Here is a 19,213-nt window from a genome sequence, read left to right as displayed (position 1 = left end):
TTGTCAGGCAACACAATGCCACAGATGTTTTGAGGGAACGTGCAGTTGGCATGGTGACTGCAGGAATGTCCACCAGAGCTGTAGCCTGAGAATTGAATGTTCATTTCTCTTCCATAAGCCTCCAACGTCATTTTAGAGAATTTGGCAGTATGTTCAACCGGCCTCACGACCTCAGAACTTCTTCAGCCGGGGGGATTGTCTGAGACGAGCCACCCGGACAGCTGATGAAACTATGGTTTGCACAACCGAAGAATTTCTGCATAAACTGTCAGAATCGCCTCAGAGAAGCTCATCTGCATGCTCATCGTCCTCACCAGGGTCTGACCTGACTGCAGTTCGGCGTCGTGACTGACTTCAGTGGGCAAATGCTCACCTTCGATGGCCACTGGGACATCAAAGGCAAGTTTTCACCTGTCCCGGGAAGATTGCAATTTGATTTGATTTGCAACTGGATCCTGGACTTCCTGATGGGCCGCCCCCAGGTGGTAAGGGTGACACATCTGCCACGCTGATCCTCAACACTGGGGATCAGGGGTGTGTGCTTATTCCCTTCCTGTACTCCCTATTCACCTACGACTGCGTGGCCAAATACAACTCCAACACCATCATTAGGTTTGCTGACGACACAGCCTGATCACCTACAATGATGAGACAGCCTATAGGGAGGAGGTCAGAGACCCGGCAGTGTGGTGCCAGAACAACAAGCTCTCAACCTCAATGTGGCAAAGGAGCTGATTGTGGACTACAGGAAAAGGAGGGCCGAGCAGGCCCCCATTAACATCGATGGGGCAGTAGTGGAGCGGGTCGAGTTTCAAGTTCCTTGGTGTCCATATCACCAACAAACTAACATGGTCCAAACACATGAAGACAGTCGTGAAGAGGGCACAACACCACCTTTTTCCCCTCAGCAGGTTGAAAAGATTAGGAATGATCTCAAAAACATCAACATCTGCACCATTATGAGCATCTTTACCGGTCGCATCAACGCCTGGTATGGCAACTGCTCGGCATCTGACCGTAAGGCACCACAGAGGGTAGTGCGTACGGGCCAGTACCTCACTGGGGCCAAGCTTCCTGCCATCCAGGACCTATATACTAGGCGGTGTCAGAGGAAAGCCCATAAAATTGTCAAAGACTCCAGCCACCCAAGTCATAGACTGTTCTCTCTGCTACCGCACGGCAAGCGGTACCGGAGCGCCAAGTCTAGGACCAAAAGGCTTCTTCACAGCTTCTACCCCCAAGCCATAAGATTGCTGAACAATTAATCAAATGGTCACCGGGACTATTGACATTGACCGCTCTTTGTTTTCACACTGCTGCTACTCGTGTTTATTATCTTATTATTATTTATTATGCATAGTCACTTTACACCTACACTTTACATGTACAAATTACCTTGACTAACCTGTACTCCCGCACATTGACTAGGTACCGGTACTCCCTGTATATAGCCTTGTTATTGTTATTTTTAAATTTTTTACTTTCAATATTTTCTTAACCAACAATGCAGTTCAAGAAATAGAGTTAAGGGACTTGTAAGTAAGCATTTCACGGTAAGGTGTTGTATTCGGCACGAGACAAATAAAAATTGGATGGCATCTTGTGTGCGAGCGGTTTGCTGATGTCAACATTGTGAACATAGTTCCCCATGGTAGCGGTGGGATTATGGTATGTGCTATGTGCTATAAACTATGGACAACGAACACAATAGCATTTTCTCGATGGCAATTTGAATGCACAGAGATATTGTGACGAGATTCTGAGGCCCATTGTCGTGCCGTTCATCCACCACCATCACCTCATGTTTCAGCATGATAATGCACGTCACCATGTCGCAAGGATCTGTACACAGTTCCTGGAAGCTGAAAATGTCTTTTGTTTTTCCATGGCCTGAATACTCACCAAACGTGTCACTCATTGAGCATGTTTGCGATGCTCTGGATCGACGTGTACGACAGCGTGTTCCAGTTCCCGCCAATATCCAGCAACTTTGCACAGCCATTGAAGAGGAGTGGGACAAAATTCCACAATCAACAGCCTGATCAACTCTCTGCAAAGCAGATTGTGGCGTGATACTAACTGGTTTTCTGATCCACGCCCCTACTTTTTATTTAAAAAAAAATATTTTTTAAGAGGTATCTGTGACCAACAGATGCATATCTGTATTCCCAGTCATGTGAAATCCATAGATTAGGGCCTAATGAATTCATTTAAATTGATAAACTGTAACTGTAATATCTTTGAAATTGCTGCATGTTGTTCATATTTTTGTTCAGTGTAAATACATCCCTATTCTGTCTCCCCCCAGTGTTTGGTAGAGATCACTGCACACGACTGCATGGATGGATGATAAACATTTCCACAGCAGTGTTCTCCTTTTTCAAAATGGAGTTATTCATCTAAGCTGTGACTTTAAGTTAAGAAACTTAAGTCATACTGTAGAAGACGTTCTTAATGCACAGAGTGTTCTCTCTAATTTGTTTTGTGATATTTTTTTCTCTACATTTTTTGCTCTACTATTGCTCTGTCATCAGCCTCAATATCCCTGATATTATTATGCAGGCATACTCAATAAGGACATTTGTTTTGCAGCATATGTATACATAAAAAAACAAACTCCCAGGCTGTGAATCACATACTATAAAAATATATATATATATTATAATAATGTTATGTCACTTGTTACCCTTCAAACCCCTTCACAACACCTTCATAACCCCGTTATAACTCTCGGTAACCAATGACTATCCCAGGCGGCGGAGCATCCTGAAGAAGCTGTCCAAGCAAAGCACAGTGATGCACAGCAGCCGAATCTTCAACTCTGGCCTGCAGCACAACTCTGTGTCGTCCAGCGAGAGCCTGCCGGGTTCCCCCACACACAGCCTGTCCCCCGGCCCCTCCACCCCCTGTCGCAGCCCTGCCCCTGACCACCAGGCTGGAGGTAACATCAGGCCGACACCTGCAGCACTGTTACTAGTGCTACTAGCACTGTTACTATGACTACTGCTGCTGCAATTATGATTACTAGCCTACTACTACTCTGTTACTACTACTACTACTACGTTACTATTACCACTGCTGCTGCTACTGTACCATTATGATTACCAGCCTACTACTACTGCTACTACTGTTACTATGACTGTTTCCACTGCTGCTACTACTATTACCGCTACTGCTACTACTACTGTTATTACTATTACTACTCTGTTACTACTATTACTACCACTACCACTACTGCTGCTACTGTACCATTATGATTACTAGTCTACTACTACTACTGTTACTACTGTTGTTACTATTACTGTTACTACTACTACTGTTATTACTATTACCTCTACTACTACTGTTGTTATTACTACTACTACTACTACTATTACTACTCTGTTACTGCTGCTACTACTATTACTACTACTACTACTACTACTACTACTACTATGTTACTATTACCACTACTGCTGCTAATGATCTGTAATTGCTGCTACTGCTACTACTCTGTTACTATTACCACTACTACGACTATTACTGATGCTATTTCTACTTTGTTACTACTACCACTACTTCTACTCTGTTACTACTACTACTTCTACTCTGCCTCTATTACCACTACTACTACTCTATTATTATTATTACTACTACTACTACTATTACCGCTACTGCTTCTACTACTGTTATTACTACTTCTGCTGCTACTACCACCACCACCGCTACTACTACTGTTATTATTATTATTAGTATTACTACTGCTACGACTACTGGTACTAATATTACCACTACTGCTACGACTACTGGTACTAATATTACTACTACTCTGTTACTATTACTACTACTCTGTTACTATTACCAGTACTGCTGCTACTGCTCTGTTATTACTACTACCACTGCTACTTTATTATTACTACTACTAAACTCAGTAAAAAAAAAAGAAACGTCCTCTCACTTTCAACTGCGTTTATTTTCAGCAAACTTAACATATGTAAATATTTGTATGAACATAACATAACTGAGACATAAACTGAACAAGTTCCACAGAAATGTGACAGAAATTGAATAATGTGTCCCTGAACAAAGGGGGGGTCAAAATCAAAAGTAACAGTCAGTATCTGGTGTGGCCACCAGCTGCATTAAGTACTGCAGTATCTCATGGACTGCACCAGATTTGCCAGTTCTTGATGTGAGTTGTTACCCCACTCTTCCACCAAGGCACCTGCAAGTTCCCGGACATTTCTGGGGGAATGGCCCTAGCCCTCACCCTCCGATCCAACAGGTCCCAGACGTGCTCAATGGGATTGAGATCCGGGCTCTTTGCTGGCCATGGCAGAACACTGACATTCCTATCTTGCAGGAAATCACGTACAGAACGAGCAGTATGGCTGGTGGCATTGTCATGCTGGAGGGTCATGTCAGGATGAGCCTGCAGGCAGTGTACCATATGAGGGAAGAGGATGTCTTCCCTGTAACGCACAGCGTTGAGATTGCCTGCAATGACAATATTCTCAGTCCGATGATGCTGTGACACACCACCACAGACCATGACGGACCCTTCAACTCCAAATCAATCCCGCTCCAGAGTACAGGCCTCGGTGTAATGTTCATTCCTTCACGATAAACGTGAATCCGACCATCAACCCTGGTGAGACAAAACCGCGCCTCGTCAGTGAAGAGCACTTTATTCCAAGCCTGTCTGGTCCAGCGACAGTGGGTTTGTGCCCATAGGTAACGTTGTTGCTTGTGATGTCTGGTGAGGACCTGCCTTACAACAGGCCTACAAGCCCTCAGTTCAGCCTCTCTCAGCCAATTGCAGACAGTCTGAGCACTGATGGAGGGATTGTGCGTTCCTGGTGTAACTCGGGCAGTTGTTGTTGCCATCCTGTACCTGTCCTGCAGGTGTGATGTTTGGATGTACCGATCCTGTGCAGGTGTTGTTACACATGGTCTGCCATTGCGAGGACGATCAGCTGTTGGTCCTATCTCCCTGTAGCGCTGTCTTAGGCAGATGAGCAGGGACCCTGGGCATCTTTCTTTTTTTTTTTTTTTCCAGAGTCAGTAGAAAGGCCTCTTTCGTGTCCTAAGTTTTGATAACTGTGGCCTTAATTGCCTACCGTCTGTAAGCTGTTAGTGTCTTAACGACCGTTCCACAGGTGCATGTTCATTAATTGTTTATGGTTCATTGAACAAGCATGGGAAACCGTGTTTAAACCCTTTACAATGATGATCTGTGAAGTTATTTAGATTTTTACTAATTATTTTTGAAAGGCAGGGTCCTGAAAAGGGGATGTTCCTTTTTTTGCTGAGTTTACTATTACTACTACTGCTGCTACTGCTTCAACTACTGTTATTATTATTATTACTACTACCGCTGCTACTACCACCACCACCCCTACTACTACAACTACTACCACAGACACTGCTGCTACTACTACCACAACCACCCCTACTACTAATACTACCACCACCACCCCTACTACTACTACCACCGACACTGCTACTACTACTATAATAGTACTACTGCTGCTGCTTCTATTACTCTGTTACTACTACCACCACTGCTGCTACTACTAACCACCGCTGCTACTACTACTATTACCACTACTGCTGCTACTGCTTCAACTACTGTTATTATTATTATTACTACTACTACCGCTGCTACTACCACCAACACCCCTACTACTACTAATACTACCACCGCCACTGCTACTACTACTATAATAGTACTACTACTGCTGCTGCTACTGCTTCTATTACTCTGTTGCTACTACCACCACCACCCCTATTACTACTACTACCACCGCCACTGCTACTACTACTATAATAGTACTACTGCTGCTGCTGCTACTGCTTCTATTACTCTGTTACTACTACCACCACTGCTGCTACTACCACCACCACCCCTATTACTACTACTACCACCGACACTGCTACTACTACTATAATAGTACTACTGCTGCTGCTACTGCTTCTATTACTCTGTTACTACTACCACCACTGCTGCTACTACTACCACCGCTGCTGCTACTACTACTATTACCACTGCTACCCTGTTACAACTACTTGTGTCTGCTACCACTGTTGCTGCTGCTTCTACTATGGCTACAGTCACTACTGTATTACTAAGGCTGCTACTGCTACCACTGTTGCTGCTGCTTCTACTATGGCTACAGTCACTACTGTATTACTAAGGCTGCTACCGCTACCACTGTTGCTGCTGCTTCTACTATGGCTACAGTCACTACTGTATTACTAAGGCTGCTACTGCTACCACTGTTGCTGCTGCTTCTACTATGGCTACAGTCACTACTGTATTACTAAGGCTGCTACCTCTACCACTGTTGCTGCTGCTTCTACTATGGCTACAGTCACTACTGTATTACTAAGGCTGCTACTGCTACCACTGTTGCTGCTGCTTCTACTATGGCTACAGTCACTACTGTATTACTAAGGCTGCTACTGCTACCACTGTTGCTGCTGCTTCTACTATGGCTACAGTCACTACTGTATTACTAAGGCTGCTACTGTTACCACTGTTGCTGCTGCTTATACTATGGCTACAGTCACTACTTTATTACTAAGGCTGCTACCGCTACCACTGCTGCTTCTACTATGGCTACAGTCACTACTGTATTACTAAGGCTGCTACTGTTACCACTGTTGCTGCTGCTTATACTATGGCTACAGTCACTACTTTATTACTAAGGCTGCTACCGCTACCACTGCTGCTTCTACTATGGCTACAGTCAATACTGTATTACTAAGGCTGCTACCGCTACCACTGCTGCTTCTACTATGGCTACAGTCACTACTGTATTACTAAGGCTGCTACTTTGACTAATAAGCTTATCTCCCAATTTTGCTTGCAATATGACTTTGTCCATTTTATTGTTAATGACAATGCAGTAATCCCTTTGAGGTGGACTGTAAGCTGGTGGTTTTAATCAGGCTACCTTACTCTGTATTTACCTCTCCCTCAGACACCAACTCTCCACAGAGCACCTCTCCCAGCTCTCCCAGCTCCAGCTCTCCCAGCTCCCTGCACGGCCTGGCCTCCAAGATGGGCACTCAGCGCTACACCAAGGTGGGTCGCCGCAAGTCCACCAGCAGCATCCCCCCGTCCCCCCTGGCCTGCAACTCCTCCACCCAACCCCTGTCACCCCAGCGCTCCCCCTCCCCCCTCTCTGGCATCACCAAGACCTTCCACGGCAAGACTCTGTCCCCCCCCACCATCGTCCGCCATTGTTTGCGCCCCCGCAGTGCCGAGCCGCCCCACTCCCCCCCCTCAAGAGGGTGCAGTCAGCTGAGAGGCTCTCGAGCGCCTACCACACCGACAAGAAGTCGTACCCCCACCGAAGGCACACGTTGGAGGTGCCTTTCCAGGACAAGGTGGAGGGAGTCTGCGGCGAAGGGGACTACGGGAGGCTGCTGGTGGGGTATGGGGGCTGCCAGAGGCTGAAGGACTGGGCGTCGGAACGCTCAGAGCAGCTGGTTGTGATGAGGAAGCTCAACCTGTCGGAGCGCCGCGACTCCTTCAAGAAGCAGGAGGCGGTGCAGGAGGTGAGCTTTGATGAGCCTGACGACCAGAAGACCATCCCCACGGTCACCGCAACAACGCTCAACGCCCCTGGAGGCAATCGGGTCCCGCAGCGGGCGGCCTCCTGGACGGCTATTTCCCAAACCAGTGAGGAGTTGACTGTGGTGAAACGTTTCAACCTGGTGCCTCAGATTGCTGTGCAGGGCTTGATAGAGAGCGAGGACCAGGATGTCTGGGAGCCGTGCTCTGATGGAGAGGAGGACGACGGCGAGAGGCAGGAGCCCGAATCTACTGATTCCAACATCGGACCACAGCAGCCGAGCAAGGATGTCTCTCTCATGGTAAAAATCTCCAGTAAGGCACCAGAGGCGACAGCTGCTTTGCACAAAGAAAGGCCTGCTTCAGATTAAGTTGGGGATACAGCAGTGGACTCTAGCCCCCAGAAAGGGAAGCTAAGGAAGTGACGTTTCCTTGACTCATTTTATATAGCCATTTCTTCCAAGGAAGCACCTTGATACTCTCACTGCTGAAGGAAGGAAATGTTTGGGCGAAAGAGTATTTTGCCACATTAATTTTGTTTTGTAGATTTCACTTGATTCAGGACTTAGTTTTGTAAATATGTAACACCAGGAAATAGACTGCACTTTATTTCCTGAGCTTATTTATTACTTTTAAGCTAATAGGATTTATAATGGGGCCAAAAAAGGAAAGTGTTCAATTGATAGTGATTAGCCAAGATTATATCATGTTTTGTATTCATATAAATATTTATTTTCTATTGTCATGATTTTTCTAGAAATGTCGGAATGTAGGAATTCCACAGAGGTAAGTCGTTTTTGGCGAGGAAAGTTTTGACATTTTTTCTGCATTCATAAATGGAAAGTAGGAATGTATAAATCTTAATTTCTAAAGATTACCACACATTGAAAGTTGTTCAGATTTAGGCATAGAAACTGAGACTACATTTTTGAAGTATATTTTCAATCGTACAAAACTGTAGGGCATTTCTTATATGAACTACTTCGGTCAGTTTTTAGTTGATGTGAAGACTACTCACTTTGTTTGTTTTTTGTTTTATTAAGCCATATCTTATGAACTGAAGGCCCTTTTTGTTTGACAAATAATGTTATTTCCTTGTTGGCAGGCTAGACAGTAGCAGGAAAATGTAGTCTCCTTTACAAATATTTCAAAGCAATTTTATGCAACTCTGAGGGTATTTTTTAAAATCTTAGCCACCATAGAAATGAAAGCAAGTGTTTCACATGAAAATCAGTAACTAGTTCGTTTTAAAACCTGTTAATTATATTCTGTCATAACCTCATTGTCATGTTCGTTCATCCTGATGTTGTTCTATTGGGTTCGTGGTTCCGCTGTACTGATTCTCATGGCAACAGGGTTTAACCCTTGGGTTTGCTGAAATCAGTTGAACATTGATGTAGCATGGCAATTTGAGCTTGCTGTCAATGCTTATACTACAAAAGCACGAAACCTTTGTTTTTATCAAATACTGTTACCTCATCACTGTCACACAGGCAATTGTTGACAGGATATTGTTTTGATAAGGCACATATGTTTTGCTCTTAACCCTGTTTTAGGCTACGTCCAGGAATACAGTTATCCAGGTGACACCACCAAGCTAAAGAGAAACGGTTTAAGCTTTCACGGGATCCGCTTGCATATTTTCAATTATCCTTGATGCAGCCTTTGACCTTATCTACATTTATACAACGGGTGGGTCTAATCCTGAATGCTGGTTGGTTAAAAGTGCATTCCAGGCGGTGTCTATTTCATCTTGTGCTTTTGCATTGATGTTTACATTTGGGTAAAGTGCACTAAGGGAAATTACTATTTTGACATAACATATATTTTTTTGCCAAATATTTTTTTTTTTTGTGTGTTTTTTATAACTATTTTTATATGGAAGAGTCAATAATGAAGGAGCACCCCATACCTTCAGTCAGACCCCAGGGTTAGATATTAACAGATGCTAGTTGTATGTCTTTGTACTGTACATGTATATATTTTGATATCTGAGTCTAATTATGTATGAATTGTTATTGTATATTTTGGAGTATACCAAGCAACGTGAACGACCATGGCTGTAACAATGGGCGTCTGATTCTGCAAGGATGAAGCTTGTTGGGGAATCACATCAGTATTGCAATGCATATAATACAATGCATATAATGAATTAGCTGTGTTGAACACCATAATTTTGGCCCATTTTATACACAAGTAGTTTTGAAGTCTGATATTGTCAAATGGTACTTCCTGTTATTTAACCCTCTTTATATATCAAAAGTGGGGGGCTCTTTAGAAGTCTCAACAGATCCTCAGACTATATTTTCAGACTGGATGAACTGCTCAGGACTCAGAAGTCAGTGGTGGTGAAATGAAGTTATACCGAAGACGCACTTACTCTCAAAGTCAGAATTGTTAACAATGAACATGCTGTATACACAACTGAAACCAATATAATTTTGGAGTCCTGTATTTCTACTTAATGAAACCACTTTTTGATACCATGTACTGTGAAGCTATTGTGTTAGTCTGCACATTTAAGCACTACATCATTTTACACAAGTACCTTTTTGAACTAAATCTTCCTTAAACTATTCTGTAGGAGTAGTTTAGGATGTGGTTCCTCTTCTATTGGATGCATGCTGCATGAGACAAGGACGCGTAATACTTGATTGCATGTAACGTTGGGTTTATAAAGCGCATGCTGTGTATTTTAATGTGTGTCTAATAGCATTGTGTGCACAGTCAACTTTTGCACTTTCCTTTCACTCCTATTCATCATGACCTGAACCAGATGTGATCATATACAAATTTAAGCATGGTTTGAAATAATTGTGTTTTAGTGAAATATTCTTGCGGTCAATTTGCAGCAAACTAATTATATGGAATTTAGACTCCGACCCACCGACAATCAGCTCAAGAAAAGAAATTGGCCCGTGGCTGAAAAAGTTGATGATCCCTGTCATGAGGGATGCATGTGGTTCATCAAGGGCTGGGAGTGAGCTTAGAAGGTTTGGCTACACATCAGTCTGCAATGCTTTGTCTTTTGTATTTAACTCTCATTCTGACGCTTTGCCATTTTTGTCTGCTATCTAACACCTCTATTCTCACTTAGTTGTACCTCTACTCTCACTTAGTTGTAGACTAGGGGTACCTGTACTGTAGCACACTTGCAGGGTAAAATGGAAGAACATGTCCACATTTATTATTTCTGTTTAATTGTGATTTTGTTAGCACTGTACCTCCAGTATTTCTAATTTCCATTTTATTTGAATATGGATATACTGTATAAGCCAACTTTATCTGGCTAGTTTCTAAAAAACATTTAAAAAAAGGTTCTAACACTATGGCCTAGCTCCCTATTCAAACAAAAGCAAATGTTGAATACATAGATGGCTGGCTAGGATGTTATTATGCCTATGGTTGGGTTGTACTGTTGAATGTATTTGCCAATAAGTACTTTCATAATAGAGGAATTGTGATAGGAGACTTCTATAAATGGAATCCTATAAATGTTGCGTGTTCATATGACTTTCAACATCTGTCTGCTTATGTTTGAGTAGTGAGGTGTGGGCTGTCCCTGGTGCAAGTGTGTCAAGATTGATCTATTTTGTGTTTTTACTGGCTGTTGCCAAACTGTTTTATGATAAATTGTTTCCATATGGCATTTGATGAATACACTCGTCACATCTTTTTGTTTTAAGAATATATTGTTCACTGAATTGTAATGAATGCACTCACATGGCTTTATGCTTACATTTGTTGTTGGTCCCCTTGGATGGTATACTGTATGCCACATCTTACAGCCTGTATCCCATACTTTACATACAACAAGTCGTGTAATTACGGCTACGTTCGTTTGTTTCCGTACAGCTGGTGCACGTACAGCAAGCTGCACAGTGGACACAGGTTTCGCTGGTCTGACTATCGATGTAGTTCGATATCTTCTCTACGAACATGGCAGGGAACTTAGGTTTGTGATAACTTAAGAAGCAAACGAAAAAGGAAAATAGCTTTTATGAGGACTAAATTAGCCTTTGAACAAGTTTAAACAGTTACCCAATCAAGGATATTTGACGGTGAGTATTTTTTTGTTTTAAATCTTTCCCCTAAACTGGAAAATGGTGGAGGGGGCTCGAGACGCAAATTTGCTAAACTGGTTTAACGTTACTAACCTCTAGCTATTCGCCAGTTACATGATACAGTAAACCCTTCTCGTAACCTACTACTAACTAGCAAACAATAGGCACATATTGCAGTTTATTAGATAGCCAAACAAGTATTGTCACAAGTTCGTCTTCAACTAACTATGCTTGGGCCAGTGCGTTTCGAATCTTTGCAGCTAGCAGGGTTGGTGCCCCCAAAATCCTCCAGCTGGCACGAGTTTGCTGGATTACAATCATGTTTGCAACTGTAGCCACGACTGTCAAAAGGCATCCCTTGTATATAACAAACGATTCATATTATGTTTGGTTGTGCCTCAGTTAAGTATAACTGAATATATATTTATCCTATCATCAATGTCTCACCATTTCTTTCCTGACAAAGCCGTAATGGGTCAAATGGCTTAAAATTGCCAAAGACGGGTGTAACTAGGAATACGGTGTAACCAAAGTATGAAGCTAAGCAAAAACCAAGCACTGGAATTGTATTTAACATATATATATATATATTTAGTGAATAGGCCTGGCAGTTGACAACTTAATTGAGCTATTTATTTATACTAAACAAAAATATAAACGCAACCATTTCCAAGATGTTACTGAGTTACATATCATAGAAGGAAATCAGTCAATTGAAATAAATGCATTAGGCCCTAATCTATGGCTTTCACATTACTGGGCAGTGGCTCAACCATGGGTGGGCATAGGCTCACCCACTAAGGAGCCAAACCTGCCAATCAGAAATATTTTTTTTCCCCCACAAAAGGGCTTTATTACAGACAGAAATACTCCTCAGCACCCCTCTTCAGACGATCCCACAGGTGAAGAAGCCTGATGTGGAGGTCCTGGGCTGTTGTTGTGGTTACATGTGGTCTGCGGTTGTGAGGCCAATTGGCTGTACTGCCAAATTCTCGAGCGTTGGAGGCGGCTTATGGTATATAAATTAACATTAAATTCTCTTGCAACAGCTCTGTTGGACATTCCTGCAATCAGCATGCCAACTGCACGTTCCCTCAACTTGAGACATCTGTGGCATTGTGTTGTGTGACAAAACTGTACATTTTAGAGTGGCCTTTTATTCTCCCCAGCACAAGGTGCACCTGTTTAATGATCATGCTGTTTAATCAGCTTCTTGATTTGCCACAGCTGTCAGCTGGATGGATTATCTTGGCAAAGGACTAAATGCTCACTAACAGGGATGTAAACAAATTTGTGTACAAAATTTGAGAGATAAGCTTTTTGTGCGTATGGAAAATGTCTGGGATCTTTTATTTCAGCTCATGGGACCAATACTTTACATGTTACATTCATATTTTTGTTCAGTATATATTACTGGATAAGCCATGATGACAAAATAATTGTATTATGGCTTGTTAACATAGGATAGGGCCAACATAGGATAAGGTCTATTTGATTTGTGAACACATACAAATTAATATCAAATACGCCTATTTTAATCAATCGGCTAGGCCTATATCTGTTTTGTAAAAGGCTATTTATTAACTGAAAGACGAGCAAGAATTGTTCTAGGACTGTCTGGGAGTAGGGAGGGGAAAGGTCTATTAACTAATTTACTGACTGGTGATGTCCAGGCAGGCCAAAACGCCATCCCACCAAAACAGGCAGAAATGTCAGGTGGTCTTTTCAAACAGCTCTTACGCTATAAGGGCATTATCACCATGTTCACAATTTCACAGTATTAATCAAACTTTGTATTTGAAATATATACACAAAACACGGGAATATTACATTTGATTCCACTGGGCTTTTAAATGATCTCATAATAATACACTACATGCTCGTCGAACATCTCATTAATATGGAGTTGGTACCCCTTTGCTGTTCTAACTGCCTCCACTCTGCTAGAAGGCGCTCCTCCTAGATGTTCGCACATTTCTGCAGGGACTTCCTTCCATTCAGCCACGAGCATTAGTGAGGTCGGGCGCTGATGTTAGGCGATAAGCCCTGGCTTGGAGTCGGTGTTCCAATTCATTCCAAAGGTGTTTGATGGGGTTGAGGTCAGGGCTCTGCGCAGGCCATTCAATTTATTCCACACGAAATTCGACAAACCATTTCTGTATGGACCTTGCTTTGTGCACGGGGACATTGTCATGTTGAAACAGGAAAGGACCTTCCCCAAACTGTTGCCACAAAGTTGGACGCACAGAATCGTCTAGAATGTAATTTCCCTTCACTGGAACTAAGGGCCCTAGCCTGAACAATAAATAACATCCCCAGACCATTATTTTTCCTCCACCAAACTTTACTGTTGGCACTATGCATTGTGTTAGGTAGCATTCTCCTGGCACCCACCAAACCCAGATTTGTCCGTTGTACTGCTAATTGGTGAAGCGTGATTCATCACTCCAGAGAAAGCGTTTCCACTGCTCCGATGGTGGCGAGCTTTACATCACTCCAGCCGATGTTTGGCATTGCGCATGGTGATTTTACGATTGTGTGCGGCTGCTCGAGCATGGAAACCCATTTCATGAAGATCCCGACAAACAGTTATTGCGCTGACAATTACTGGAAGCAACTTCCAGAGGCAGTTAGGAACTCTGTAGTAATTGTTGCAACCAGGGACAGACAATTTTTTAAAAACTTGCTACGCCCTTCAGCATTAGGTGGTACCATTCTGTGAGCTTGTGTGGCATACCACTACATGGCGGAGCCGTTGTTGCTCCTAGACATTTCCACTTCACAATAATGGCACTTAGAGCTGACCCCGGTCAACTGTAGCAGGGCAGACGAATTGACATGTTGGAAAGGTGGCATCCTGTAATGTTTCCGCGTTGAAAGTCACTGAGCTCTTCAGTACGGGCCATTCTACTGTTAATGTTTGTCTGTAGAGATTGCATGGGTTTGTGCTTTATTTTAGACACCTGTCAGCAACGGGTGTGGCTGAACTAGCCGAATCCACTAATTTGAAGGGCTGTCCACATACTTTTGCCATGTATTGTATATCTATAAATAATAATGTAGCCTGATTTATTCTTAAACCTGTGTGATCTCTATTTATAGTAAAATACAGAATATGAGCAGGGGGGAAAGTATTCAAACACTTTTTCCACATTTTGTTACGTTACAGCCTTATTCTAAATTGAATTGTTAAATGTCCTCATTAATCTATACACAATAAACCATACTGACAAAGCGAAAACAGGTTTTTAGGAATGTTTGCAAATGTATTAAAAATAATTACTTATTTACACAAGTATTCAGACCCTTTGCTTTGAGACTCGAAATTGAGCTCCAGTGCAACCTGTTTCCATTAATCATCCTTGAGATGTTTTTACAACTTGATTGGAGTCCACCTGTGGTAAATTCAATTGATTGGAAAGGCACACACTTGTGTGTGTGTATAAGGTCCCACAGTTGACATTGCATGTCAGAGCAAAAACCAAGCCATGAGTTCGAAGGAATTGTCCGTATAGCATCGAGACAGGATTGTGTTGAGGTACAGATCTGGGGAAGGGTAGCATTGAAGGTCCCCAAGAACACAGTGGCCTCTATCATTCTTAAATGGAAGAAGTTTGGAACCACCTAGACTCTTCCTAGAGCTGACCGCCTGGCCAAACTGAGCAATCGGGGGAGAAGGGCCTTGGTCAGGGAGGTGACCAAGAACTCGATGGTCACTCTGACAGAGTTCCTCTGTGCAGATGAGATAACCTTCCAGAAGGACAACCATCTCTACAGCACTCCACCAATCAGGCTTTTATGGCCAGATGGGAGGCACTCCTCAGTAAAAGGCACCTAAAGACTCTAAATGTCAGCCCGCTTGGAGTTTGCCAAAAGGCACCTAAAGACTCTCAGACCATGAGAAACAAGATTCTCTGGTCTGATGAAACCAAGAATTAACTATTTGACCTGAATGCAAAGCTTCAAGTCTGGAGGAAACATGGCACCATCCCCAGGATGAAGCATGGTGGTGGCAGCATCATGCTGTGGGGATGTTTTTCAGGGACTAGGGCGAAGGTTCACCTTCCAACAACACAACAATCGTAAGCACCCAGCCAAGACAAAACGGAAGTGGCTTCGGAATCTCTGAATGTCCTTGAGTGGCCCAGCCAGAAACCAGACTTGAACCTGATCAAACATCTCTGGAGAGACCTGAAATTAGCTGTTTAGCGACACTCTCCATCCAATCTGACAGATCTTGAGAGGATCTATAGAGAAGAATGGGAGAAACTCCATAAATACACGTGTGTCAAGCTTGGAACTTCAAGGCTGTAATCGCTGCCAAAGGTGTTTCAACAAAGTACTGAGTAAAGGGTTTGAATATTTATGTAAATGTCATATTTCAGTTTTATTGTTAATACATTTGCAAAAATGTCAACCTGTTTTTGCTTTGTCATTATAGGGTATTGTGTGTGTAGATGCGGGGAGGAAAACAATTGAATCAATTTTAGAATAAGGCTGTAACATAACAAAATGAGTAAAAAGTCAAGGGGTCTGATTACTTTCCAAATGCTCTGTGTTGTCTGTGCCTGTATTAAAATGATAAATTGTCCGCAATTACTTCCACTTCACCCATTACTATTAGTGAAGTCGAAAATTATTAAGTTTGAGTTCGAGGGTCAGAAGCGATCACTGCCTAATATTATAACATTTCCTTGATTTGTTAGAGCATCTCTGGTGATTCCTGGGCACATGGCAGCAGACTGCCCAATAGGAATCTAGGAGACCACTAAGCTTTCGTTCTCTGTAGCAACCGTGACTTCCTTTATTTATTTATTGATGAGTGAGTTTTTCCCCTCCTCTCTTCTTGATCCTGTCCCTTCTGCACGAGGTGCTCTCAAACGGTAAAAATCATTGTGACTAAGATTAACCATCCTATGACGGTGAAATCTTTATCCTCAAAACCCACATTGTTCTATTGTGTTGCACTGTAAAAACAGAAATACTTAGATTTTTTTTAAATATTCAAAGTACCTTAAATAAGGCAGATGTTTCCTTCAAATGGAAATGGACCGCACAGTGGAAATGACATTGTCGGAAAGGAGAAGATTTTTTAAAAGGGTGTTGAGGCAGAATAGATGGGGTTAAGGATGGCGTGAGGACAGAGGCCTATGGTTGGGTATATCAGTGCCACGTGTCCACCCTGGCACCTTTCCGCTGCACTCGAAGGTTGTCGAATTGCAAACCCGCTGTGCCCCGGCCAGTTCTCGCTCTCTGCCTAAAGGTGTGTGAGTGTTGCCCTATGATGTCTTTACGTTATTTTATTTCCATCATCACCATATCAGTTGTTTGTTAGCCATAATCTGGCATTGCATTTAGGATTGTGTGCATGTCTCTGTGTTATGGCTCATTTCAAGCTGCATCATTCTTAGATGAGCTACGGGACAGGATAACTCGTCAATTTAGGAGGAATGAGCACCACAATAAATCATATTTTATGCTGTACTCAGATGGCAACATAAGACCTAGGCCATTGTCCACATGTAAAGTCAAGGTGATCTGGCTGCAGTGACGTCAAGATGTACCAGTGAAATTAATTTCCCTAGCTCATTTTGTAACTACTAGAATTTCTTAAAGTATTTGCACGACGATTGCCTGTAATAAGCAGTGAATGTGCAGTTTGTGTCAAGAGACACATATCTTATTTACCCATTGAGTGATAATGGCTGTTGTAGAAACATTCTAGGTCCAAGCATCTTATACAGTCACTTTCAAATTACATTCAGTGTTTGGTTTGCATGATCAATGGTGCACTTTTACTAGTGTGAGCATTAAGAAATCATGTGTGAGAGATTTATCAGACATAATTAGTAGACTACACTGCTCAAAAAAATAAAGGGAACACTAAAATAACACATCCTCGATCGTTGATGTCCCATCCTGGATGAACTGCACTACCTGAGCCACTTGTGTGGGTTGTAGACTCCGTCTCATGCTACCACTAGAGTGAAAGCACTGCCAACATTCAAAAGTGACCAAAACATTAGCCAGGAAGCATAGGAACTGAGAAGTAGTCTGTGGTCACCACCTGCAGAACCACTCTTTTATTGGGGGTGTCTTGCTAATTGCCTATAATTTCCACCTGTTGTTTATGCCATTTGCACAACAGCATGTGAAATGTATTGCCAATCAGTGTTGCTTCCTAAGTGAACAGTTTGATTTCACAGAAGTGTGATTGACTTGGAGTTACATTGTGTTGTTTAAATGTTCCCTTTATTTTTTTGAGCAGTGTATATCTGGTTTACTGATGTCTTTCCAAACACAAGGGTTTAAATCCACCAGGTAGGCCTAAACAAGACCAAATCTATTAATTGTAAGCCTTCATGCTTGGGCTGAGAATGGCCAGGGACCTTGCAATACGATATTTTCACGATACTTAGGTGCCAATACGATATGTATTGCGATTTTCACTATTCTATATGTATTGTGATTCAATACTGCGATTTATTTGAATTAGATTTTTTTTGCGCTTTGATGTTAAACATATTGCCTATTGTAGAGAGACGAGGGGTTATGAGAACTAGTTATGAGCAGTCAGAGAAATAAAAGTGCTAAAAACATGACTCACTATTTCAAAAGAAGTTGGAGAACAAGCTATGGAAAATCCCAGAGTTTTAGCGCAGGTAAAGTCGACTAGCACTAGCTAATGCTACCATTAGTAGCAAAAAAAAACTTGAGTTAAATATTGATCAAATATATCGTCCCAAAATAATATTGCGACATGTAACTATCTGTATTTTCCCCCATCATCACTACATGCTAAAATCCTCATTATCCTCAGTTAAAACTTCTAAATATCTAAAATATATCTTGACTTATTAAAATTGACACTCAACCGTCAATTGGTTAGCTGCCGAAAATAAATTTGGCCGTCATGCTTATCAGTCCGTAGGGTAATTTGCATAATTTGTGGAATTAAATTGGCGTGTGTGCATTTTTGTTAGTCATCATGTAGGTTTTCACACGCTCACAGCATACAGCCTAGTTTGAGGAGCGGAATAGCCTGCCACCTGTCTGACAGCGCGAGAGTAGCTCCTCAAAAATCTTGTAGGCTACTGGAGTGAAACCTGCAACTTGTAATTAACGTGCATCTCCCATTTGGGTGTATAGGCTGTAGCCTGCTTACCGTTGACTATCAACGCGTCACCCACCATTTTGCAATGTGAGCTTGTGGCAGTATAATTGTTTTAAACCTGAATGTTTTACTTTACTTCAAATAACGAGGCATGTCTTACGTTGCTTCAAAGTAGCCATGCGAAAAATCCATCCGTAAAAACATGGAGGCAATTATTTCATAATGACTTCCTCATGCCATTAACCAGCTTTTCCCTCATGTTCTATTGGTTTTCATATCAACTTTCTTTCGTTGTCCAGAAGCCAAAGGCACAATCCTAGTCATATTAGCAACCCATCATAGTTTGTTGCTATGAGATTCCCCTTCTTTCAAAGTTTCTTACAGATTTTAATCTTTGTCACAACTGCTTGCATTAGGTTTAGAATGGTGAATTCTATTGTGGCAAATGTTTGAAAATGACTTTTTATTAGCTGC

At 42.2% G+C, this 19,213-nt stretch overlaps 2 protein-coding genes across 4 annotated transcripts in view; both read left to right on the top strand.

Moving 5' to 3' along the window:
* The window catches only part of LOC123998075 (microtubule-associated serine/threonine-protein kinase 3-like), a 54,910-nt gene extending 43,691 nt beyond the window's left edge, over nucleotides 1–11,219 (top strand). Inside the window, 3 exon segments of the mRNA XM_046302953.1 lie at nucleotides 2,754–2,941; nucleotides 6,966–7,265; nucleotides 7,268–11,219. Coding sequence (XP_046158909.1) covers nucleotides 2,754–2,941; nucleotides 6,966–7,265; nucleotides 7,268–7,932 — 1,153 coding nt within the window. The 3' untranslated portion in view covers nucleotides 7,933–11,219.
* Nucleotides 11,220–11,355: 136 nt separating this feature from the next.
* The window catches only part of LOC123998115 (phosphatidylinositol 3-kinase regulatory subunit gamma-like), a 31,924-nt gene continuing 24,066 nt past the window's right edge, over nucleotides 11,356–19,213 (top strand). The window contains exon 1 of one of the 3 annotated variants that reach the window (XM_046303042.1): nucleotides 11,356–11,622. The gene's annotated coding sequence lies outside the window, so the exon portion shown is untranslated. Of the gene's footprint in view, nucleotides 11,623–17,820; nucleotides 17,947–19,213 lie in introns of those variants that run through there. The other 2 variants (XM_046303060.1, XM_046303051.1) reach the window with 2 other exon arrangements.

Source organism: Oncorhynchus gorbuscha, linkage group LG02, assembly GCF_021184085.1.
Source record: "Oncorhynchus gorbuscha isolate QuinsamMale2020 ecotype Even-year linkage group LG02, OgorEven_v1.0, whole genome shotgun sequence".
Lineage (NCBI taxonomy): Eukaryota > Metazoa > Chordata > Actinopteri > Salmoniformes > Salmonidae > Oncorhynchus > Oncorhynchus gorbuscha.
Note: the sequence above shows the minus strand (reverse complement) of the source record. Positions and strands in the feature narration are given on the sequence as shown.